A 26012-nucleotide genomic window follows, 5' to 3' on the forward strand; every position below is an offset into this window, starting at 1 on the left:
AAGATGTGATTATTTCCTATAGTGTCCTGTTCTGTCACTATGTCCTTGAAACAGGCCTCCTGGTAGTTACCTTTGTTGTTTGCATTGTTAGGACATTTCATTTTAGATGATTTTGGTAATTTGACATAGAATATGGCGTGATATCTCTGTCCTTTTTGATCCTACTGTTGTCACTGTCAATTCTTAAGCCTTTGTCTATTGTCTATGTTTGGAAGTGAGTTTGTATTTTAAATGTGTGGTTTTTCCTCTCCTCTAGGAGGATCCACTTTTCCATTTATCTGGAAGTGTTTAAAAATCATGTCTGTCTGTAAAGATAACAGCTCCCAGTAACACAAAAGCTTGTACTGTGTGTGTGAGCTGTAACTAACTTGGAAGAATTACAGATAAACAAAGTCTTAGTGATTTTTCTATAGCAACTTTTATTTAAAAGGGAGAAGAAACTGGCTTTGTGCTGTGTGAATTTGAGTTTTATGTTGTCTTTACATTGTTCCTCATGTCTTGGTAATGCTGACTCTGATGACATTTTTCTGTTGCAGTCGGCGAGGCTCTGGCCTGGGCAAGAGAGGAGCAGCTGAGGCCCGGCGGCAAGAGAAAATGGCAGACCCTGAAAGCAATCAGGAGACAGTGAATTCCTCAGCTGCCCGGACAGATGAAGCTCCCCAAGGAGCTGCAGGTAGATTGGCATTTCTTAGCTTTAAGACACTTCTTTTCTTACAAATTTATTTTCTTCTTCCTAAGTAAGATTTAAAAAAAAAAAAAAAAAAAGGGAACAGAATTATATGTTATCATGAAATACTTTTTTCCCCTATTTTGTTTTATATTGTAGATTGGGTGTTTTTGATTAGTGGGTTTACTGTTATAATTATCATCCAGTTCATACATTTACTAATTACATTTAGAGGGCTGTATAGAAAGGTGTAAGTTTTCTATTTAAGGTTTTTGTATATTGACTGATGTATATGAGTTGACTAACAATTGTTATAGTGAATTTAAATTCATAATAAAAATATAGGGATGTACTTTAAATTGCCTTGTAAGTGCATGAATCTTAACTTAGTATTGTATAAACCCTAAAAATGTATTTGTTCTGAAGCTACTTTAATAATAGTATTTAGATTTTTGGACTTTAAAAACTTTTTTCATGATAATCTTTGGATGCCCCTCCTTTTCAAAAGAGAGAATTTTCCTTTCTTTTAGCTCTAAGTATCTGTTGCCATTACCAGAATTGTAGCAAGTAAACTTTAAAAACTAAGTGTGAAATTACTCTTTCCAAACTGGGGGACTGGGGTGTGTGTGTGTGTGTGTGTGTGTGTACAAAAACCCCACTGTAATTTTCCATTTTTAATGTATATATAGTTTGTGATTATGCTACATCAAATTTAGCAACAAAGCATATATCAGCTTTTGAACAAAGCTCTTTATTTAGTATTAGAATATACAGTAGTTTTCTCTTATGCCCGTGGCTGATTATAAAACAGCTTGCTGGAAAAGGTTTGGTTACACATGGTTACTGGACTTAGCTTATGTTTATTTTGAAGCCATTACTGTCCCAATTTTTTATGAAAAATTAAGACACAGTAGATTTGTAGCATCTCTTCTACTGATTATTAAGTTTTAAAAATCTTTTATTTTTATTTGAATAGTTTTTCTTAATAATTGGTAAATATTTAGAAGAATAAATGCTATTTCATTTGCAGGCTCATTCAGGCTATTGATAATACATAGCCTCTCCTTCCCTGTGTGGAATATCACTTCCTAACTTTTTATTATTTATTTATAGTCAGAATATGATTGTGGCCATTTCTCAAATGAGTGGCAGAAATGAAATTTATGATTATATTGTTAGAGTTGACTATTACTATAATTATAACTACAACACCTGTTGACTCTGCAGATGTGGCTTTAAACATTTCCCAGATATTCCCATTGACTATTCAAAACAACCTGCTGAGGTGTGAGTTCTGTTACTGCCATTTTATAAATGAGGGAAAACTGAGGCACACATTGGTTAAGCTTTCCCAGAGTTCTAAACTAAGATGTATGACGCTTCAATCCAGGTCTTAGGAACTAAGTGCACAGTATAGTGGTGTTCTCCCTAGGGGTTAGAAGAGTTTGATTCATATGGATACATTTCAAGGTTAGAAAGGAGAAGGCCAGTTGGATTTGGTCCTTGATGCATTATCTAAGAGGATAAATGCTTCAAGGGAATGTTGTTTTATTGTCATTCATATTTGATATCAGTGTGATAGAGCCTCCCCCTCCCCCTTCCGATAGAAAACACACATGGGTGTTGACTGTTAGAGGAGCGTTAAGGTTAGTAAGCTTTGGTGGTGGATCTTTAGTGAATAGTAGAGATCACTCTGCTTTGCAGTAAAATACTTGTGGGAAAATGTGCTTCACTTTCTTTATGTGCAAAATAGAAACCAAAATTTGGCACAGAGAATACAGTTGTGATTTCAACTGTATTTTGATGTCTACCCCTTGTACAGTAGTTCTGAGTTGGTAGACTTTTCACGACAGTGAAATGGCAAGGAAAAATAGTGTTCTGGTATTCACTTTTATATCAAGACTTCTCATAACTCAAGAAATGGTCAGGGTCATATCCTAGGAAGCATTTATTCTCATGTCTAGTTGTTATTTTCCTCTGTTCTGTCCTTGATGTCTAAACGGCAGGAAAACTCCCTCCTTCACTAAATAGGGTTGGTTGTTATATACTGTGGTGCTTTTGGCTTTAGTTATTTGTTTTTTGAAGTTATAAGTATATAAAAATAAAGGTAACAGTCTTGTAACAACAAAAGACAGGTTCTCACTATGTAACTCTGGCTGGCCTTGGTAGTCTTTGGTTTTCAACTCTTAAGAACTCTCCTGGTTTTATCTCCTAAGTGTGTTGGGACCGAAGGTGTAAGCTACCATACCCAGCACCTAGTTTCTTTCCTTTTCTTCATTTTCTCCTCTCCCCTTCTCTCTTCTCCCCTCCTTTCCCTCCCCCCTCCCTCTTTTCTCCCTTTTCCAGGTTTTTCTCTGTAGCTTTGGAGGTTGTCCTGGAATTTAATTTGCTGCAGAGACCAGGATGGCCTTGAACTTACAGAGATCTGCTTATCTCTGCCTCCAGAGCATCGGACTTCTTTTTTTTTTTTTTTTTGAGACAGGGTTTCTCTTTTTAACTACCCTAGTTGTCCTCGAACTGGACCAGGCAGGCCTTGAACTCACAGAGATCCTTCTATCTCTGTTTCCTGAGTGCTAGAATTAAAGGCCTGCACCACCACCACTTGGAAGCACCCAGTTTTTAATGCTTCTTCTTCCTGATTACTTTTGTTTAGTGCTACACATTGTGTTAGGACTGCTATATCCAGTGATGGAGACTATAGTTCAAAACAAAACAAAAACAAACAAACAAACAAAAACAACAACAAAAAAAAAAACCCCAAAAATTACACATGACATTTAGTTTCTGGCAGATAAAAATCCTTCTTTAAGGCTTCTAATGTTATTCCTCCTTTATAAGCAGTTGAAATGTGTATAAAGTATAAACTTGGCATTCTAAAGTTTTCTTAAAAATTTTTTAAGAAATGTTTTGTTTCTTTTGAGACAGGGTTTCTCTGTGTAGTTGTTGGGGCCTGTCTTGAAACTCACTCTGTAGATTAGGCTGGCCGTGAACTTACATATCTTTTTGACTCTGCCTCCTGAGTGTTGCTGTTAAAGGTTTACACCACCACCGCTCTGTATTATTTTAAAGTAAATCGAAAATCTGGGCTTTAATTTTCTGCTGATAGTCATGTTTTTATATTTTACTGTAGAGGCAGAAATGGTATGTGCTATGAATTAAGTTTTTTGGCTTGAGTAATGAATTTTTGAGTTGACAGCTATTACATTTCACAAAAAGCTATCTGTTTTTGTTTTTGTTTTTTGTTTTAATTTATGTACATTGGTGTTGCCTACATGTGTGTGTGTGAGGGAGTGAGATCTTGGAGTTACAGACATTTGTTAGCTGGCATATTGGTGCTAGGAATTGAACCCCAGGCCTCTGGAAGAGCAGTCAGTGTTCTTAATGCTGAGCTATCTCTCCAGCTCTATTTTTAAGTTATTAAGGCTAGACTAGTATAAATAACTAATTTTGTAAAACAGCATGTAATGGAAGATACCGTTGGACAACTGTGTCAGACTTGTAAAGAGCTGCCAAGGGCTTGGGGAACTCAGTGCCTAAAAGCTCTTGCTGCAAAAGCTGGAAGGTATGAGTTTAGATCCCTGGTCTATAAGAAGCTGGGCTTGGTCTCTTGTGTTTACAGTGCTATAAGCCCTGTATTGACATAATCCAAAATACAGAGAAACTGTTTCAGGAGTCAGCCAGGTACCTATAGATGGACAAACCTGATGTTTTCCCTTTGTGTCCACACACAAAGATCTGACAAAAAGTTCTGCTTGTCTTCAGTGGTAGCATATTGCCACAATTGGCAATTTACACTTTTGAAAAAGAAAAGTACCTATCCTTTTTGTATAGTGTTTTGAGAGGAGGGACGATCTCTCTATTAGAGTTCACTGTAACAGAATCATAACATCTTTTTATTTTGGTTTAATACTATTACTGAGAATTGGACCTGTGCCTGGCTTATTCAAGGCAGGCAAGTCCTCTTGTCACTGACCAGGCCTCTTAAATATGTTTCAAAAGTTGTATTTCTTGGTTAATATCTTTGCAGGAATGTAATGTGATGTGTTTATTATGAAATCTATTAGAAATATAGATACCTTTTAATGATTATAGATTCTTGGGCATTTTACGTTTAATTTTGTTTGCTTCCCACATATATAAAAAAGCTACTGGAACAGACTTGGTCTTAATTGTACCTAAAATATTACTGCTTGTTTATAGGACTTAGTACAATGACTATAACTGAATTAAAAATTCTGGCTGAGGCGTGTGTTTAAGAAATATAGTTCAGAGTGTAGTAATAAAGCCTGCCTTTCTGAGTTTTGACCTGATTGCTATGTGGCATAATCACTTGAAGTCAGACAGCTTCATTTTTTCTCTCTGCATGAAGGATCTCTGGGGTAGTTGTAAGGAAACATGTTGACAATTCAGCATATAAGCATTTTAATGTTTCCTTATAAGTAGCTTTGTATAGTGCAGTTTGTTTACTAGTCTTTTTATCATTTATGTTAATCTTAAAGGCTTTATCCTCAACTGTGAAATTGTTAACATTGGGCTTGTAATAGGAAAGCAACGGCAAGACAATCAAAAAATTCATATAGCTCTGTTCTCATCATTTATATTAACAAATAACTAATGGACTGAATTCTGCCTTTGAGCCACTGTTAGCTTTTTTGTTCTAATATTTAAGAATTAAAGAATCCAATGAAGTTAAAGGATATAATATGTAAAGAGGCATTTTCTAAAAATGTGGAATTGGTTGGTGACTAGCACATTGGCATCTTTTTGACAGTGTCTTATGGGGTGTGTTTGTCTGTGTCTCCCCATACCCATCTGTCCTTCCATCTGTCTGTCTGTCCCCTATGATGATGATGAGCTTGCCACCATGTCCTGCTTCAGAAGAACTTAATTTATGTCAGTCATAAACCTATGTTTTCTTGCTTTGCATTCCGTCATCCAGTAAGCAGGCTGATGGTATTGTTAATGATGTAGTCATATGTAGATTAATGCTATTTTTGAAGCTGTGTAGGTCTCAGCTTACATTTAGTGATTTAGCAGACAACTAGTTCCTCTAAGAATAGCTTTCTTCTTTGGGCAGATTTATAATATCTGCTGCTGTTAACTTAAACTGGCTTTGTTTTTTATTTGTTACATATATGTTTTCTATAGTGGAATCCTTCTGCTTCTTCTACTTTTAATTTTTGGCATCTTAGTTTCCCTCTTTCTCATACTTCAGCAATTTTTTTTTTAAAGATTTTATTAGTTTTATTTTACATATCAATCCCAGTTCCCTCTCCTTTCCTTCCTCCCACCCTCCCACCCTCTTTCCCTTTCTCCCCGCTAACTTGTTAACCCCCCCCCCCCACTCCACATGTAGGGTGATGCCATCCAGGAGGGGGTCATCTAAATCTGTCAAGTCATTTGAAGTAGGACTTCTCTCCTGTCTCTAGATTAAGGGAGTATCCCTCCATGGGGGATGTGCCTGCAAGGTCCTTTTGTGCACCAGGGATACACATCCTGGTTCCACTGTCAGAGGTCCCTTAGACTGCTCCTGCCTTCTAACTGAGACCCATGTTCAGGGGGTCTGAGTCAGTCCCATGCTGGCTTCCCAGCTATCTGTCTGGGTGCCCGTTAGCTCCTTCTTGTTCAGGTCAGCTGTCTCTATGTGTTTCTGCAACCTGGTCTTGTTCTCTCTCTCTCTGCTCTGGATTCTAGTTCAACTAAGTGTTTAGTTGTGGTTGTTTTTTCTGTTTCCAACAGGTACTAGATGAAGGCTCCATAATGGTGGATAAGGTAGTTGTTGATCTCATTATCAGGGAAGGGCATTTATGGTAGCCTTTCCACTGTTGCTCAAATTGTTAGTTGGAGTCAGTCTTGTAGGTCTCTAGACATTTCTTTAGGTCAGTTTTCTCTTCAAACCAATAATGGCTCCCTCTTGTATATGTCTCTCTCTCCCTCTCTCTCCCTCACTCTCCCTCACTCCCTCCTCTCCTGTCCTCTCCTCTCCTCCTTCCCTCTCCCCTTTCTCTCCCTCTCACTTTCGCTCTCCTGTTTTCTATTCTTCCCCTGACTCAATCTTCCTAATCCCACATGCTTTCCTCTCCTCCCCTTCTCTTTCTCCTAGTTCCCTTTCCCCTCATTGCCCCCCCCCCCCCACTTCCCATGTGCTCTGGAGAACTTGTCCCTCCCCCTTCTCTGAATCTAAGATCCATATCTCTTAGATTCTACCTTGTATCCAAGTTCCTCTGGCGGTGTGAATTATAGGCTGGTGATCCTTTGCTCTAGGTCTAAAATCCATATGAGCGAGTACATACCATGTTCCTCTTTTTGTGACTGGGTTACCTCATCCATGATGGTTTCTTCAAATTCCATCCACTTGCCTGCGAATTTCAAGATTCCATTGTTTTCCCCTCAAAGTAGTATTCCATTGTGTAAATGTGCCACATCTTCTTTATCCATTCTTCAGTTGAGGGGCATCTAGGTTGCTTCCAGGTTCTTGCTATTACAAATAATGCTGCTATGAACATAGTTGAGCAGATGTCTTTGTTGCATGCATGTGGATCATTTGGGTATGTGCCTAAGAGGGGCATTGCTGGATCTTGTGGTAAACTAATTAGCATTTCCCTGAGGAACTGCCATACTGATCTCCAAAATGGCTGTACAAGTTTGCACTCCCACCAGCAGTGGAGGAGTGTTCCCCTTTCTCCATATCCTCTCCATCATAAGTTGTCATTGGTGTTCTAATTTTAGCCATTCTGGCAGGAGCAAGATGGTATCTCAAAGTTGTTTTGATTTTTGCATTTCCCTGATAGCTAAGGATGTTGAGCACTTTCTTAAGTGCCTTTTAGCCTTTTTGATTTCCTCTACTGAGAATTATCTCTTCAGTTCTGTACCCCATTTTTTAATAGGGTTATTTGGTGTTTGGGTGACTAATTTCTTGAGTTCTGTGTATATTTTGGAGATCAGTCCTTTGTCAGGTGTAGGATTGGTGAAAATCTTTTCCTAGTCTGTGGGCTGCCATTTGGTCTTGTCAACTGTGTCCTTTGCCTTACAGAAGCTTCTAAGTTTGAGGAGGTCCCATTTATTAATTGTTGATCTCACTGTCTCTTCACAGCATTTTTTTTGCACTCATGTATTAGCTTCAGTTTGTCTTCCTTTCACTCCTAAAGGAAGAGTGTATATAATCTTTTCATACTCCTACAGTTAGAGAAAACAGATAAATGATTATTTACATTTCTGAAATAATCATTTAGACCCTGATTTGACTGATGGATGGCAGTGGACTCCAGGAGTCCAGGCTTGAAGGTTGAAATCTTATGCTTATGTTAATATAAAGAAGCTGAGCTTTCATTTTTCTCCTAAATTTTATGGGAGTATAGAATGGCTGAGTGTATAGGAAGACACATCTAATTTATTATAGTCTGTAAACTTTGGTTTTTCTTTAAGGTAAGCCAGGCATACAAGATTAAATGCTTCTCCTAATCCTTACCTTCCCCCTCTCCCCAAGCCTCTAGTTCTGTTGCAGGGGCTGTTGGCATGACCACCTCTGGGGAGAGTGAATCGGATGATTCTGAGATGGGACGATTACAAGGTAAAGATAGCTATTGAGTTTGGAAGAAATGATTACCAAAGGCTGCATATCCTCTTATTCTTGACTTGAAGTCTGTTCATATATATTCTTGAATATTGTTTAAAAAATCTAGATATTCCTACACCTCTAGGAAAAAAGTGTTTTATGACAACATGATGCTTTGGGTTCAGAGATGACCTGTCTGCGTCTTCATTTTTATTGTTTAACCAAGCAAAGCCTCATACTTTTTTTCAAAAGCTTTCTTCACATGATTACATGTGTAATTGGCTTTAGTAATAAATTACGAAGCACCTCAATATGTTGTTATTCTCCTGTATCTTAAAAACAAATAAATCTTAATAGGGTGGGGTTTCCCCTAATCCCATGATCTTTTATAAACTCTAGTCAATTTTTAAAAATGTTGGGAGATCCTTGTATTATGTTTGCTTCATGTATGAATAGGTGGGTTTATTCTTCTCATATAATGGATTTTTGTTAGATTTCCAACATAGGGCTTACATGAGACATTGTGTCAGTTTTACATTGCTTTACAGTTTACTTTATAAACGTTTAAAATTTCCCCCATGATAACACAAACACTGCTTTTCTTAACTTTGGGAAAAATGGTGTCATGATTTTCATGTTTTTGGACTGGTTTCCCCAAAATCTCTCTGGGAAGTAATGTTAATGGGAAAATGAGGCAAGGGCTTTTAATATATGACTTAACCTAAAAACATTATTTAATGGTTTTCTTACATAGTTTTGATCAGTATGTGTTTTAAAATTTCCCCAAAACTTTAACATATTTGAAGATTTGGGAGTGCTTTAATTTGTAGTAACTAAATTTGTGTATGGTTGAGGTCTTGGGAATTTAATGTAGTTTCTTTTAAAATTCAGAGTGGAAAGTGACATTGAATTAACACAGTTGTGGAGACAAATCAGTCCCTTGACATTTTTAGGTAAGATCAGTTGTTTTACAACTCAATGACTCCCCTGCCCTTCTCTTTTCTTTAGCCCTGTTGGAGGCCAGAGGTCTTCCTCCTCACCTGTTTGGTCCTCTTGGTCCTCGGATGTCACAGCTTTTCCATAGAACAATTGGAAGTGGAGCTAGTAAGTGAATACTTTAAAATATTTCCTTTTCTTTAAGTCTCTGAATAATTAGTGTTATTCTTTTGGTTACTTGTTGGTGTATAATTTGGTATCTTTTGGATTTCTTTTTGTACTTCTATGTTTGACTCCTCAGTTGCCATCATGAAAATCAGATTTTTATAGAAAAAAATAAAATCTTTTAACTATAGAAAAGAATCATAGACAGTTACATCATCTGATTACATATTTTCATTTTGCTTTTTAAATCTGAATCTTTTTTGGTATTAGAAAGTTTATCCTGTAAGATAGTGTTAAAATGAACCCGATAGGAATGATTTCTCAGTAGTGCTAATTCTCACCAGACTCCTATCAGATTAAGTATAACCCAGGTTTACATACATAGTTGATATAACAGTGAATATTTATAGTCTTGATTTATAACAGAAAATACTGTTGTGTAGGTAAGTCTTTAAGATTTAATCATTTTTAAAATAACTTCATAGCTTGTCAGCTAATGTATAGCATCAAGTATTTGAAGTTTTTAAATAAAATCTTACAGTTGTTATTAGTATTAGTGTGTGCTCATGTTGACATATATGTATGATATGTTCGTGTACATGTAAGGACAAGTATGTGGAGTTGGTCCTCTCTTTGCTTTGTATAAGTTCCAAAGATTGAACTCAGGTTACCAGACTTGTGTATGTAGCAAGTATTTTTATTTGCCAAGCCTTTATTTATTTTGTTGTTAATACACTGCATTATAAGTTGGGCCTGATGACACATAGTGATAATCCCAGCATTTGGGAGGCAGAAGCAAGTAGATCTCTGAGCAAGTTCCAGGACAGCCAAGGCAACACAGAGAAACCCTGTTTCAACCAAAAAATGAAAAAACATTGTTATGTGTAGTTTTTAAACCTAAATCTTCTCTCTACTGTGTGCCCCCCAAACAAACAAACATCCAGCAGACTGGAGAGTTGGCTCAGAGGTTGAGATTAATGACTGTTCTTTCAGAATACATGGGTTCAATTCCCAGCATACACATGGCAGCTTACCACTGTTTGTAACTCCAAGATCTGATACTTTCACACAGATATATGTGCAGGCAAAATACCAGTGCACATAAAATAAGTTGTTATATATTCAGGTGATATATCCTGCCACAAAGTTCCTGCTATCAGACTTTTGTGAATTATAAAATATATCCCAGGTTTCATTATACAAATCTCATTTGTTGGGTCTCCCATGTATTGGGATTGTAAGTAGATAATACCACACCTGTCTTCTTGAGCACTTTTGATTATTTACTAAAATGTACTAGATGCAGGTATTAATTCTGATCATAAATACATTGAAGTAGAGTTGTTTTCTTTGTGGAGTTATCTTGGCTTGAAGTAATATCATATGTTAAAAATGCACATAGTAGTATTAGTACAGTGAAAGAAAACAGTAAGGTAGGTTGTCTTGCTAGAGAAACTTCAGAGACATGAACATTTCATAGAAATATAAATGTAGTTAGAAAACTAGCAGTACGTATGAGATGGGCTGATTGCCTATTTATATTTAAGAAACACACAAGCTTTTGTTGGTAGTGCTGGGTCAATGGAACCTTGTCCATTATACTGTTGAGCCATAATCCTAGATCATTGTTTGTATTTTTCAGAGTACTTGTCACAACTAGTATTCTACAAGTGTTGATTTTCTTTTTTCCACTTCATAATTCTTAGTCCTGTATTCCTAATTTTTATGAGGCAAGCCTCGTATTTGTCTTATTTATTTCCAATAGTTTGTATAAAAGAACTGAAGAGGCCTGACAGGGTAACTTTTGGTTGCCATCTTTCCCTTTTTTTCTTCATATAATATAAAATGTTAGAGTACTGCAATCTTCTGACCAGGACCAAGTCTAGCCCCTGCTTATTTTCATTTTTTTAAAAAATGTTTTTATGGGAATTTATGTGGGGTCAGACAACGGGTTTCTCTCTCCATCATAGGACGTATAGACTGAGCTCAGATGGGCTGTGCCATCTCACTGGCCCCTCCTGCTTTCTGTGTAACCCGTAGGGAAAAACGAACTGTCATATTTTGAGTTGAACATTAAGTGAATTTGAAATTTTACTATCCATCAAGATTTAATGAATTAGAGCAATGTTCATTAGTTTTGTACTGTTGTGTCTTCTACTTTTGAGCTATAATACTACAGTCATAATTGGACAGCTACAGTGGAGATCATATGGCCTGTAGAGCCTAAAATAATTATCTGGCTCTTAATAGAAAATGTTGGCCTGCCAATTCGTGGTCTCCAGTGTTCAGTGGAATGTTGGTCTGAGACGATGTGGGAGGTTCCTGAAAGCCTTACATACAAAGATAGGGTGTTACTTGTAATTGTAGTACTGCAGCTTTCCCTTTCCACCTCAGTTGATGTTTTCACTGATATATCAAACTCCTGATAAGGTTAACAAGAAAGAACCAAAACAGGACTGCATACTTTTATTCAGTTATTGGGCCTTTACTGTTAGTGTCATGAAGATTGAAAACATTCCCCCCCCCCCCCCCATATACTTAATTTCTCCATAGGGTGTAATGTGTTCTTTTGTTACTAAATTTGACATTTGACTTTCCAGATGCATAGTAATGCAGTTCCTTGGTTTTGGAAAAGTATATTTTTAATTTTGTATGTATCATTATGTAGTGTATTAGTTGCCAGGCATTAAGGATTTCTCTCTTTTAATCTACAACAAGGTTTGATAATAAAGTACATTTAGTCTACTTAAGAAACAGTGCTATGGGTGGTGGTAATGGCAGCTGTTGCTTTTATTTCTTTTCTGGTGTTGTTTGAATGCATGGCATCATCTATGCTGGTCACATGGTCTACAATTGACCCACTAACTTAATTGTTGATGAGTATAAAATGATCCTACATCAGAGGTACTTAACAGTTTGACCATTGTTTTTACTGAAGTTCTCTTTAGGAACACACAGGCTTTAGATAATTGCAATCTGATTGATAAGATCATATTTAGGATTGTCAGGTTTACTGTTTATGAAACATCCATTGCATGGCATGTTTGTCAGTTCTCTCTTGTGTTGTTGAGATAGACTTGGTGTACAGCTTTTCATCCCTTTTAAAGTGAAGTTAGGAACTATATGATGCTTTTCATTACTTTTAAAACTTAAATGTATTATTTAAGCACAAATGATATTCCTGCTGTACTGATAACTAATAATTATTCAGACTTTAGAGGTTGTATTCTTTTGAACATGTCTGTATTTTGTTTTCAGATGGACTTTAATTATTGTAAAGTAGTAGGCAGCAATTATGCAATAGAGAAAACAAGTTTTCCAAAGGTCACCCATGTCTTTCTGAGGATTATGTCACCAGGAAGATCTCTGAACATTAGTTACAATAAACTGGTTCTAATGTAAATTTCATGTAGGTTAGAAGTTATTTTCAGATGTTTCTGTATCCAGTTTTGTATATTTTAAAAGTTAATGATAACTGAGTTTAAAAGCCCAATATATACATAATTATTTGAATATGAAAGCATCCATGAAGAGACAAAACATATTTATAGTTTTGGCTCATTTGTTTACCGTGCTGGGGATGGAACCCTGAGTCTCATGAATAGTAGGGAAGCACTGTAGCACTCCAGCATTGGTTTAATTTTGAGTGCTTTCTTCACTGTGATGGATTAAATGGAATTGCATAATGGAATTGAAGCTTAAAAAAGAATCACTCCAATAGTCAACACCTGCTAATGTAATCAGTACTACAAAATTTGTCTGTTATACAAAATACCTCATGTCTTCAGATACGTTATTCTACCTGTCTTAATTTTGTTTTATTTTTTCCTATTCTTTGTGTTCTTTTTTCTTTTGACCCTTGGATACTATTATTAAGAAAATTTTATTAGGATAAAACTGTACTTCCTGCATTCATTTCTTTGAAAGTATAGATATGGCAATACTATCTGTTCCTGTTGGTTTTTGGTAATTTGAGTTTTGCTGCTAAAATTAATTTGTTTCAGTTAAGAAGGCATAAACAAAGTAATTGAGGTCATGTCATGTTAAGGCTGAGCAGATAACAGTTTGTTCTCCCTTTAGTGATAAAGTGTCATAGACTTGAGTTTGCTTTCCTTTTTTCCTTTATAATATGTCTCTAGGAGGTATTTCTTTAAAGTTTTCTGTATTTTTCTTATTTCTGTATGGTTGGACAAACTTTTTTGATTTTGAAATCTAATTTTAAAAAAGATTAACATTTTTCCCATGGGTTTTTTTTTTTTTTTTTAAAAAAAAAACATGTTTCTATGCACACATGTGTGAATGTGTGCTCAAAAACAATAGAGGCCAGAAGAGGTGTTCAGTTCCTTAGAGTTGCAGTTATCTATGGCCGTGAACTGCTTGACATTGCTGCCAGAAATAGAATTAGAATTTCTGGAAGAGTAATCGTATTCTTAACTGCTGAGCTATGCCTCCAGGTCTTAGTGTTTAAAAGTAATGCCTTCTTTTCCCTTGAAGGTTCTAAGGCCCAACAGCTTCTTCAAGGACTACAAGCAAGTGATGAGAGTCAACAACTTCAGGCAGTCATTGAAATGTGTCAGCTATTGGTCATGGGAAACGAGGAGACACTTGGAGGGTTTCCTGTGAAGAGTGTTGTTCCAGCTTTGGTAAGTATGCTGTTTTTCTATTGGCCTACTTTGCCTACATGTATGCTGTACAAATAAATATTCTCTCTTAATGAGCTGTGTACCCAGCTTGCCTTTGTAAATATTTTTGTGCCCCCCTCCCCCCCCGTTTTTTTTTTTTTTTTTTTTTTTTTTTTTTTGGTCGAAGTCACTCCCTTGATTTAACATTTAAATGGTTTACAAGTATTTAGCCCATCAGTAATGCTTTATTTCTTCAGTGTAAAATGTGTTAGGCTTTACTGTTCAATTTTCTAATAGTTGGGCAGTACTAAGTGAAAGATTATTTATTATTGGTATGCATAAAATAAAGAATAGTCAAGCCAGACTGTAAAACGTTATGTTTATGTAATTATTAGGCTTACATATATAAGGAATTGACAAAAATTATGAATGCTGCATGAGATTGTCTCATTTGGTCACATTCTCACATTATGGAAAGCTGATATTTTAGGAGTTCTGAGTAAAGTTCTGTCAAATAAAAAGTGCTTCATACAGCATTTCTTAGCACATTCTGTCCATTTGAATGGTGTGGTTTTGGCAACTACAATTTCTTGACTTTTTGCTATGCGAACCTCCAGATTAAACTTTTGATAAACACGCCCCCCCCCCCCCCCCCCCAATCTTAACATAATCTAAAATCACTTGTGAAAAATCTCCATGAGGGAATCTTTGATCATCTTTGATCATCTTGGCCTGTGCTCATGTCTTGGGGAATTGTCTTGATTACATTAACTTGCATGATAGCTATTGTGAGTTCTACCAGCCCCTAGTCCTGGCATTCTGGACTATAAATACAGAGATGATACAGGAGTAAGCATATACACAATAACTTCTGTTTTTCACTGTTGATTTGATTAGCTGCTTTCAAGTGCTTTCCTTGACTATGTGAAATGATTGACTCTATCCAGTACTTGTTAATTGAAATACCCTTTCTCCTCTGAGTTACTTTTTTCATGGTATTTTATCATAGCAACAGAAATGAGATTAAAACAGTTGATATAATAGTCCCTTTTGGTCTAAAGGAATGTGTTACTTGGTTGATTTCCATCTTTTCAATTAGGAAACTTAGTGTATTTGTGTTAAGCATGAAAGTCCCTAGAATTTAATATATTTTTTAAGTGACTGATTTAAATGGCAAATGTGTATAAATGTTTTAGTTTTGAACATTTTTTTCAAAGCATTATTATACGTATTTATTTACTCAAGAAGTCATGTAATAATTGGGTATTAATATCTTTTACTATCATCATTTAATTGAAGAGTACTTGATACCTGAAATATAGTTCATTTAAAAATTTCCAGTTTGCACTGCTTCCTTTGACAAAAGGAGCTACAATTTCTGTGAAGTCATTTTCAAGTGATAAAATATTATAAATTCTGATTTTTAGACTTGTTTGTAAAATAATTCCATTGATATGTCATTTATTAATTGTAGTCTCTAATGTGTTCAATCCTATTTTCAAGTCAGACTTTTCTGAACGATTACCATATGGTTATAATGGTATTCATTTCTTTCAGATGTGCAAGGAATGTAAACTTTTGTCTTCAATCTGTGTTAATATTTAGCAAATACCAGTCATTGCTGCCTCTGATGTGTCAATTAGTAAATCCTCTGACATGTTAATGGGCTTTTTCTTAATGGATATTAGAACTATTACAATGGTTGGTTATAAGCAACAGAAATAGTAGTTTTAAACTTGGTTCTTTATTATAGCAGCATTGCCAATCCAGAGCTATAGTATGTAATGCATGACATCCTAAGTATAATAATTCTGAAGTACGTCTTGCTCTTATATTTTTATGGTGCAAGGTACAAAAATTCTATCTCAGTAAAATGCAAGAAGTATTTCAAGTATGTTCCTAATACTTTGTTATGTTTTTAACAGATAACATTACTGCAAATGGAGCATAATTTTGACATTGTAAGTACATCATGTGTTTTTAAGGGCAGTCTAAATTTTAATTTAAGTATTTATTGAATAAAAATCGATTTTGTTTTCTAGATGAACCATGCTTGCCGAGCCTTAACCTATATGATGGAAGCGCTCCCTCGATCATCTGCTGTTGTAGTAGATGCTATCCCAGTCTTCTTAGAAAAGGTAGTCCTGTTTTTGCACAACTTTTTATAAGCGCACAGGGAGGAGTCAGTTTTGAGTCTTCCCTTCCTCCCCCTTCCTCCCCCTCCCCCACCCTTCTTACCCTCCTCCCCTCCTTTCATCCTCCCCTCCTCCCCTCCTCCCTCCTTCCCTCCCTTTCTGTTTTTCGAGACAGGATTTCTCTGTATGGCTTTGGAGCCTGTCCTGGAATTAGCACTGTAGATCAGGCTGGCCTCGAACTTACAGAGATCCTCCTGCCTCTGACTCCTGAGTGTTGTGATTAAAGGCATGTGCTTCCAATGCCTGGCACTAAATTCTTGAATTTATTTCTGTGATGTAATTGATGTATGTGTTTCAACCAATAGTCAAAGAACTATTTTATTATTTTTTATGTACAACAGACCAGTAGTTGAAACTAATTGTTTACAAAATAAGCCCAGTTTTGTGACTTTTTTTTTTTTTTTTTAAATGATAGCAATTAATACATTACCATCAGAGAACAGGATGAACCATTTCATTAAAATAACATGTTGGGGGCTGGTGAAATGACTTAGTGAATAATAGTGTTTGCAGGGTAAACGTTATGACCCAAGTTTTTATCATCTCTGAAACACACAGAAAAGCCAGGGGCATTGGCATGTATCTGTAGTCTCAGCACCTGTAAGACAGATAATTGGTGAGACATTGGACAGTTGAGACCTGCTTGAACAAAGTGAAAGGTGAAAACTGACTCTTTAAAGTTGTGCATTGACTTTTACATGTGTTCTATAGCATGTGTGCATGAGAACATAAACACATACCACAATTGGTACAGATGAGAGTTAAGGAGAGCAACTGGATAGTAGGATTGATAGCTATTTATATCTCATTTGCTAGCTGAGAAGTTTGAAACAAAGGATGTTGCTCATTTTCACAAAATTGAATAGTAGAGAAAGGAAATTTTTCATATGGCCAGTGGTTAGTAGGTTGTGTTTTTGGTGTATATTATCTACCCCCCCCCCTTTTTTTTTTAAAAGCTGTACAATATAATTTAGGTCACCTGATAAAATATAATTGCTCTGATGAAATAAATTTTTAAGCCTGGTTTAAAAAATCTTGTTTCATGTATCAGCTCATTTGCTTTAAATAGGAAGTTTTATCTTACGGTAGTACATTTTTCATTGTCCTTAAACTGAGTAAGTTGTTGGGAAACTGTCAGCTATGTTTTATAGCTTTTATTCAAGGGTGAGATGTTTTCTAGTTTGGTTTCATACTGAAGGTAGAGTAAGTGGCTGCAAATAAAGAAAGTACAGTGTTGATGTTGATAAAATACTATTGAAAAAAATAATAATAACCTTTGGTACCTGCTTTAATATTCCTAGCTGCAAGTTATTCAGTGTATTGATGTGGCAGAGCAGGCCTTAACTGCCTTGGAGATGTTATCACGGCGGCATAGTAAAGCCATTTTACAGGCGGTAAGTGTTGTTGCTGAAGGACTAGTTCCTTTGCTGTTGCATTTCAGAACTACATTGTACAAGTTCCTTTAATGTAAGATGCACATATTCCCATAAAGTGATGTGTCAGACCTTTTAATAGTTATTTTTGGTAAAGGATATTTTCCCTTCATCTTAACACTTTTCTGTATTTTAGGGTGGTTTGGCAGACTGCTTGCTGTATCTAGAATTCTTCAGCATAAATGCCCAAAGAAATGCACTAGCAATTGCAGCCAATTGCTGCCAGAGTATCACACCAGATGAGTTTCATTTTGTGGCAGATTCCCTACCATTGCTTACCCAAAGGCTAACTCATCAGGTATGAAATTTGTTTCTTAATGTTTTGCTGGATGTGTATAACTCAAAAGTATTCTGATCCATATTTCTTTTTAAGTGTATTATCCAGTCACATATTAATTAGGTTATTTTTTAAATAAGATTTTGGCAGATTTAACCCAACGATATGAATTGTATATATATACGTTCATTGTCTTTAGAGTGGTAGTTAGTGTTGACTTGTTATTGTAACACTTGAGATTTATTTGCATTTGTGAGATCAGAATTTAATTTAGAAAGATTCCTCTAAAAGGCATTGGGAAGGTGGGTTAAAATGGGAAGAGAATGATGGGTTGTCAAAAGTATAGGTTATATCCATATGGTGGGTTTAGAGAGCAGAGTAGGTATGTAAAAAAGGTAAAACAAGGCCGAGCAGTGGTGGCGCACACCTTTAATCCCAGGACTCAGGAGGCAGAGGCTGGCAGATTTCTGAGGTCAAGGCCAGCCTGGTCTACAAGAGCTAGTTCCAGGACAGTTTCCAAAGCCACAGAGAAACCCTGTCTCAAAAAACAAAGTAATCAAGTAAACAAAAAACCAAACAACAACAACAAAAAGATAAAGCATCAGAGATAGTTTGAACAGCAGGATTTATTCCTGCTGGAGGAGATTGAGTTGCCATATCTGGAGGTCAAAAAGAAATAAGGGTTTTTTATCAATGCTATTATTACTAGAAACACTTTTTAAGGAATCGTCTTTAAATTTGTCTTTATACATTATGTTAAACTTTGAAAATTACATGTATGGAATATGCTTAAGAGATTATATAAGATGATGGGCTCACATTTGTCTCCTACACTTCTATAATGATAGAGTAGAGGCATTAAATATTTTTCTTCTTTGGGAACAAGGGACGGCTTACAGTCCAGATTAGCTGTGAATTTAAATCCTTTTAAGCCCACAACATACATGCCTAGACTGCTCGTTCCTTATTTACTAATTTACTTTTGTGTTATGATCTTATTTTAGAACTCACACAGATCATCTGGCTTTTGTCCCCTAAATGTTGTCATTAAGGTGTCTATTACCATGACTTGTTTAATTTGCTTGTTCTTAAAAGCATAATTGAGATAAACTGAGATAAAATATGTTCTGTAACCAATTGTGATAATCAATTCAACCTAACATCCTTACTTCATAAATGAGAACTAAGAATAAGAAAATTTAAATTAGTTCGCCACTACCATGTAGCTTTCTTTCTAGGGAATCTAGTAGCAGCAAAGATGTGGGCTTTCATACCTTGATTTCTGTTTTTACAGAAGGAAGCCTATGTAACGAGTATTGTTTTTTCCACCCGCCGCCACTCTTGTCCGGCAGCTGCGCCAGCCCCAAATAATACACAGAGACTCTGTATTTGATATTATCCTGTTGGCCAGTTACTAGTTTCTTATCGGCTAGCTCTATCTTAATTATTAACCCATTTCTGCTGATCTATGTATTTCTCTTACCGGGGAGCCGGCGACATACTGCTTTCTCCAAACTCTCCATCTTGACCCCTCCTTCTACTTCCTATTTCCTCCTTGTCTCCTAGTCCCTCCTATCTTCCTTTCCTATTGGCCAACAGTGCTTTATTATTAACCAGTATGAGAAACATATATACATAATGGCATCTCCCATCATCTCCTCTTTTCTGTTTAAATAAAAAGAAGGGTTTTAACCTTAACATAGCAAAATATATCACATAACAGTTATCAAATAAGAATCACAGTTAACAATATTTAGTCCATTAACATTTATCAAGATTAAAAGAAACTATTCTATCATCTATCCTATATTTGTGAGTCCAAAGTCCTATTTGTAACTTATCAGTAAACCTAACTAAGGAAAACTATAACCATAACTATCTGTCTTCAACTCCTTCAAAGACCACAGAAGGATAATATATAAGCTCTAGATATGACAGAGACAACTCACTGCCTGGTCACCCGAAGTTCTTTTGTAATCTTCCATCTTCAGCCCATAGGCCATAGTGTGTCTGGCAGACTCTCCAGTAAAGCAGGAAACTTTAAACTGTCTTCTTGTATTGGCAGTTTGTCAGTCACTTTTCTCCGTGTCCTGTATACTGTCTCGCAGACTCTTCCATGAAGCAAGATCTCTGTAGCAATGTCCATCTTGAATCAGGAGTCACTTTCCTGTGGGTCCTGCATGTCCAGTTTATATAGCACAAAGTCAAACAGTCCATATAAGAGCAGTATCTTGTCCAAATGGCCAGTCTTGCCATATTGAAAGCAAACTCCACAACGCGTTTCTTCAATGTCCATCTTCCTTTCTGGTGCAGGTGGTATTACCAAGAGCAATTGTGCCTCACTGTCAAGAAAAACCCTAAAACATTTTAAATGCCATATTCTGTAGGTCTTTGAAAGGTTTGAAGAATGCCTATCCATCTCAAATACATCTCTGTATATCTAGAAATCCTAACTAACTTAACTATAAGTTCTGACTATCATAGGTAACTATCTATAATCTGTACTACATTATACATTACATTTCTAACTGAGCTCAATAAACACAATACCTAAACAAGAGGAGAAATATACATATCATCAAATTGACTTTAAATTTGTATCAATAAATGAAAATCCATTCAAAAACAAAGTATTCATATCTATACCATAATCTCCTTTTTACCATTAAAAAGAATTGGCTGTGCTCATTAACCATTTATAACCAAGTCCATTTAAATGAAAACAAACATTTATAAACAATATTTGGGAATTTGGGCGTCGTTCTTTCCAACTACTTCCTGCTGATAGGGGGCGCTGTCATGGGGATCCTAAGAAGATGCAGAAATCCTGGCTGTAGTCTGCAAGTCTGCCTTGTTCAAGCTGTTTTGAATGTTGGATCATCAGGAACTCTGTTTCAGGCGGTCTGGCTTGCTCAAACCACATTAGTCTGGAAGGAATCCACAGCTTTTTATTTTCTGTGGAAACAAAAATAGAAATCCTTTTCCCCAGTAACTTGTCCTTGAACTTAAATGTTTGAGTCAAAGCATTTTTAAAATATACAAATTGAATTAATCCAGCAGCATTTCCTTTATCAGTTGTTGTTATTTTCTCAGCAGTCAAACAATGCAGAGACAACACAATAGCATACAGTAACCAGATTCTCTCTGAGCTTTTCATCTTTATGTGGCTTTATTATTACTCTGTTTCTTTTACTTTTTATTTTTTGAGACAGGGTTTCTCTGTGTAACTCTTATCTGTCCTGGAATTCACTCTGCATACCAGGTTTACTTTGCAAATCACAGAGATCTGCTTGCCTCTGTCTCTTGAGTGCTGGGATTAAAGGCGTGTGCTACAACACCCAGTTCCTCTTTGTCTCTTTAAAACCATTTTTTTTTTTTTGGTCTACATATATTTTAAAACACACTGTAAACCTTTAGAGGTTTTTCTTAATATGAATCTGTCTTTACTGTAAATCTTTATCTTCGTCTGGCCACAAGTCGTTTATCTGGTAAACAACAACATTGCTAAAATGAAAGTCATAGCTGTATCAGCCGCGGTTTACCAAAGATGGTAGCGGGTACATTTACCAGCCAGCACAGAAAGCTGTGCTCACCGCCTTGGTCTGCGCTGCCACCCAGAAAGCATGCTGCCTGCTTGGAGATGTGGTCACTGCCATTGCCATCTCTCATACACACCAATAAATTGTTAGCAGAGTTATTTAAAAGCTGTGCGGTTTTTTTTTGCCGATTATGCTGAGTCAGGAATCTTCCCTTAAAGGAGCCGCGCAAATATCTGCTTGTCTCTTGCAAAACAGAGTCCAACCGAGAAAAATGCTGTTACCAAGAAACCTTGCTTATCTCTGTTCTTTTGTTTCTAAAACCCTTTTTTAACCTTTTGTTAAATTTTAAGTGGAAGTTCTTACTAGCCATGTGGGCGCCATTTGTAACGAGTATTGTTTTTTCCACCCGCCGCCACTCTTGTCCGGCAGCTGCGCCAGCCCCAAATAATACACAGAGACTCTGTATTTGATATTATCCTGTTGGCCAGTTACTAGTTTCTTATCGGCTAGCTCTATCTTAATTATTAACCCATTTCTGCTGATCTATGTATTTCTCTTACCGGGGAGCCGGCGACATACTGCTTTCTCCAAACTCTCCATCTTGACCCCTCCTTCTACTTCCTATTTCCTCCTTGTCTCCTAGTCCCTCCTATCTTCCTTTCCTATTGGCCAACAGTGCTTTATTATTAACCAGTATGAGAAACATATATACATAATGGCATCTCCCATCAAGCCTAGTTGTTTCATTAATGAAGAAAAAAATGTTGGTTTTGTTGTTATAAGGGTCATTACAGATGTTTTCTCCAGCAGTCTTTATTTTTATCGCAATAGCAAGTTTTCTAATAGCCAGAATTTTTTTAAAAAAATTGTTTCTATAGTGATGTTGCCATTGGTTATCAGTAATTTCATTCCTTAGTGCTTAGGGGATGGGATCTGCTGATGGCTACATGTTTGTGAATCTTCAAGTTTCCATGCAAGTGTTTGCACGTACTTTTTCCTTTATTATTACTACTGTACTTTGCCTAGGTTTTTCTTTTCAAAGCTCACATCTAATGATGAAGTTACCTATATTTTGTGGCAAAGAAATAACTAAGTGACTGGTGCTGCTAACATTTCATATTGATAAATTTTATTTTCCTTTGTGAAAAATAGGACAAAAAGTCAGTAGAAAGCACTTGCCTTTGTTTTGCACGTCTAGTGGACAACTTTCAACATGAGGAAGTGAGTATCATCTTTGGTAGTATATATATATTTTAAATTGTAGAATTGCTAAATTACAGCATAATAATTTTTCTTCTTGTGTTCATGAAGAATTTACTGCAGCAGGTTGCTTCCAAAGATCTGCTTACAAATGTTCAACAACTGTTGGTAGTGACGCCACCCATTTTGAGTTCTGGGATGTTTATAATGGTGGTTCGCATGTTTTCTTTGATGTGTTCCAACTGCCCAACGTTAGCTGTTCAACTTATGAAACAAAGTAAGTGCTATTTTATTATTGTATTTTAAGCTAGAAAAATGGCTCTTTGTCACTAACAAGTCAACCTAAGTCATGAAAGTAAAAGAAATCATAAATACCATTTGATATTGAAGAGAAATGGTGGGGTAGGAGTAAAGGTCAGTGGTAGAGGCTTTCTTGACATAAATGATTTCTGCATGTTTGATATCCAGCACTGCTAAAAAAGATCTTATTTATTTATACAGGGTCTTTTTATGTATAGCTCTGCCTAGGTAGACCAAACTGGCCTTACTTCTGGAGATCCACCTGCCTTGTTGGTGCTGAGATTAAAAATATATGCTGGCATACCTGGCTTGATCATGTACTTTTAGTGTTACATATTCTTAAAACTCATCTTTGGTGTTTCTGGCACTAATGATTCAAGGTTAATTTCTATGTAACACTAGTTATTGATCTTTTGTTGGCTGTTTAAGCTTTATATTATTTTTAACTACCTCTTAACAATAACTCAATTCTCTCAGCCCATGTTTGATATTTCTAGTGAATTATATGAGTGCAGAATGCTTTCTTTTCTCAGAAAACTGGGCCTTATTTCTACTGACCATTATCTCAATTTTAACTGATTTTACCAATTTTGTGTCTCTCAACCAGTGACAAATGTCATTGACCTCTCTTTTTTTAGGCCTTGTCTCATAAGTTAATGTCAGAACGTGATATGGTTTCAGAAAATATTTCTATTCTTTCTTAGATGGTCAATAATCATTGGAGCCTCTATAATCATGATTAGTAATTCATTGTTAGAATTTTGAAATTTTGAGGTATCTTGATAGTCAGTTTTGCCTTTTACTGGAAACATAGTTTTTGGCCCCACTGTTTGAGACTGTATAATATTTTGTTTTGGAGAAACCTAGTTTCTCTTTTCATTACATTTCTTGAGAACTTACGCTTCAACATAGACCTTGGCAAAAAGACAGTGTGATTGAGGTAAATAGTTGGACAGATTATTGTTTCCCCCTGTGGCGAGCATAGTACCCTCAGTGAAATTAAGAAAAACGCTTTCTCAAGTAGTTTTTGTCACTTTTCTTATTCTGCAGTCTCTAGGACTTCTTTGAAGCTTTGTTAGCTCAGGTTTTCTGGAGTTAGATGGGTAATTTGAGGCACGGTAGTCCAGCTTTAAATACCAGCTTAGGAAGTCAGTGCTTTTCTTTGAATACACTTTGCCTTTAATGTTACATTTTTAATCTCTTTGGCATACTCCAGGAAAATTTCTATATATCATATGGAATCCACTAGACACATTTTCATTCTACAGTGATAAAACACAGTAGACACATTTACCTTTGGGGAGACTGTGTGTACGTGCACACACGTTGTGATCACTTTATGTGATTATTTTTATAAAACTATACAACCCCAATTTCAAGGTCACTTTTTTTTTTTTTTTGTGGTGGTGCTGCAGAATGAAGCTTAAAGTCTCCTGTATTCCTCTGTATGTCTCTAAATTCCATCCTAATGCCCAATGCTGTTTTACAGCAGTCTTGTAAAACACTACGTAGTGATTCATATTATTCGATAAAGTTAGCAAAATTGTACCATTTCAATATAGTAAAACAAGTACTAACTGTGGATTTGTGCATTTTTACATATAGATAATTTTATAGAAATACACTGCAGCTAAGAGAACATAGCTTTGTCTTTAGGTTTTAGCTGTTAGAGTGAGTGAATCTCTGTACCTGAGTGATTATCATGTTAAATTCTTCAGAGACATCTGAGAGTGGAAAGTTAATGTGGAGAATATTTTTATGATGTTTATGTTCAGTTAACATGTAAGTATCATATAAGGCAGGAAATGTGAGCTCAAAATGCTTACTTTATTGGCTATATGCTTCCAATATATTTGAAAGGAAGGTGAAATGTATGAATGATAGCTTGTTGATACAAAATACTGTGCACCTCAAAGTAGCAAAAGATTCTAAATATGGTGGTATTATCAATAATCTAGAGGATGTGTACTCAAAATGGTAGTTCAGAGAAACACATGGTTAAAATCTGTAAATTTCTGTTACTCTTTTTACACGTACATTTGGTTTATAGTTTTTGCAGTTTCCCTATTCAGTTCCTCTGTGAGTAAATCATTCAAATTTTGTGCCACTCTATGGAATGATTGCCTTTTTAGTAAATTACTATTCTAGTTTAATAGGCTTATGTTTTGTTTTGTTGTTACTGGCTTTATAGACATTGCAGAAACACTTCACTTCCTCCTGTGTGGTGCCTCCAATGGAAGTTGTCAAGAGCAGATTGATCTTGTTCCACGAAGTCCTCAAGAACTGTATGAACTGACATCTCTTATTTGGTAAAAAAATGGGATTATTTTCCTTGAGAGGCTTAACACCTACGGATGGTGCAGAAAGTTTTATTGAAATAATTGCACCTTTTATTTTTCAGTGAACTTATGCCATGTTTACCTAAAGAAGGCATTTTTGCAGTTGATACCATGTTGAAGAAGGGAAATGCACAGAACACAGATGGTGCAATCTGGCAGTGGCGGGATGACCGAGGCCTCTGGCATCCCTATAACAGGATTGACAGCCGGATCATTGAGGTAGTAGTTTCATTGTACCATTTAAATATGCCTATTTTTGTGGAGAGTGGGTGTAGGGATGGAATGGGGAGGTGGTTGTATGTGCTTAGTGTGCTCAGTTTTGAATTAACTTAAGATTCTCTCATTTTGTCTCCTGAGAAAGAAGGTCCTCATTCTGTTGAGGTCAGAAAACATGATGTTCTAGTCCTGCTTCTGCTGCTAACTACCTGCTTGGCTTGGAGCAAGTAATCTAAGTTCTTTATCCCATAGTTTTGTTTCCAAAAGGAAACACTGGAGGGTTAGACTATGTTTCAAAGCAGGTCTATTTCAACCCAGAAGAAATCTTTCATTGTGTGTTTTTTATACTTAATGGGGAAAAAAGTGAAAACAAGTTGAATACCTGCCTCAGGGTGAATACTAAAACTGTTTTAAATAGATTAGTATGTAATTCACCATTAGTGAAATAGATTTTAATGACAAATGAAAGCAGTGTTGAAAACGATGAAACTTTTGTTTACTTGGTAGAAAAGAATGAATAGTACAGTGGAGGAATATACCAAAATGTTAACGACGATTTTTTTCCATG

The 26012-nt window shown here is 36.0% G+C and overlaps 1 protein-coding gene across 1 annotated transcript in view; it reads left to right on the forward strand.

Moving 5' to 3' along the window:
* The window catches only part of LOC127226263 (E3 ubiquitin-protein ligase TRIP12-like), a 94697-nt gene that overhangs the window by 33714 nt on the left and 34971 nt on the right, over positions 1–26012 (forward strand). Inside the window, 12 exon segments of the mRNA XM_051190172.1 lie at positions 537–673; positions 8154–8237; positions 9231–9326; positions 13818–13966; positions 15871–15906; positions 15988–16083; positions 17442–17534; positions 17710–17871; positions 22542–22610; positions 22701–22866; positions 25081–25198; positions 25291–25447. Coding sequence (XP_051046129.1) covers positions 537–673; positions 8154–8237; positions 9231–9326; positions 13818–13966; positions 15871–15906; positions 15988–16083; positions 17442–17534; positions 17710–17871; positions 22542–22610; positions 22701–22866; positions 25081–25198; positions 25291–25447 — 1363 coding nt within the window.

This window comes from Phodopus roborovskii, unplaced genomic scaffold, assembly GCF_943737965.1.
Source record: "Phodopus roborovskii unplaced genomic scaffold, PHOROB, whole genome shotgun sequence".
Lineage (NCBI taxonomy): Eukaryota > Metazoa > Chordata > Mammalia > Rodentia > Cricetidae > Phodopus > Phodopus roborovskii.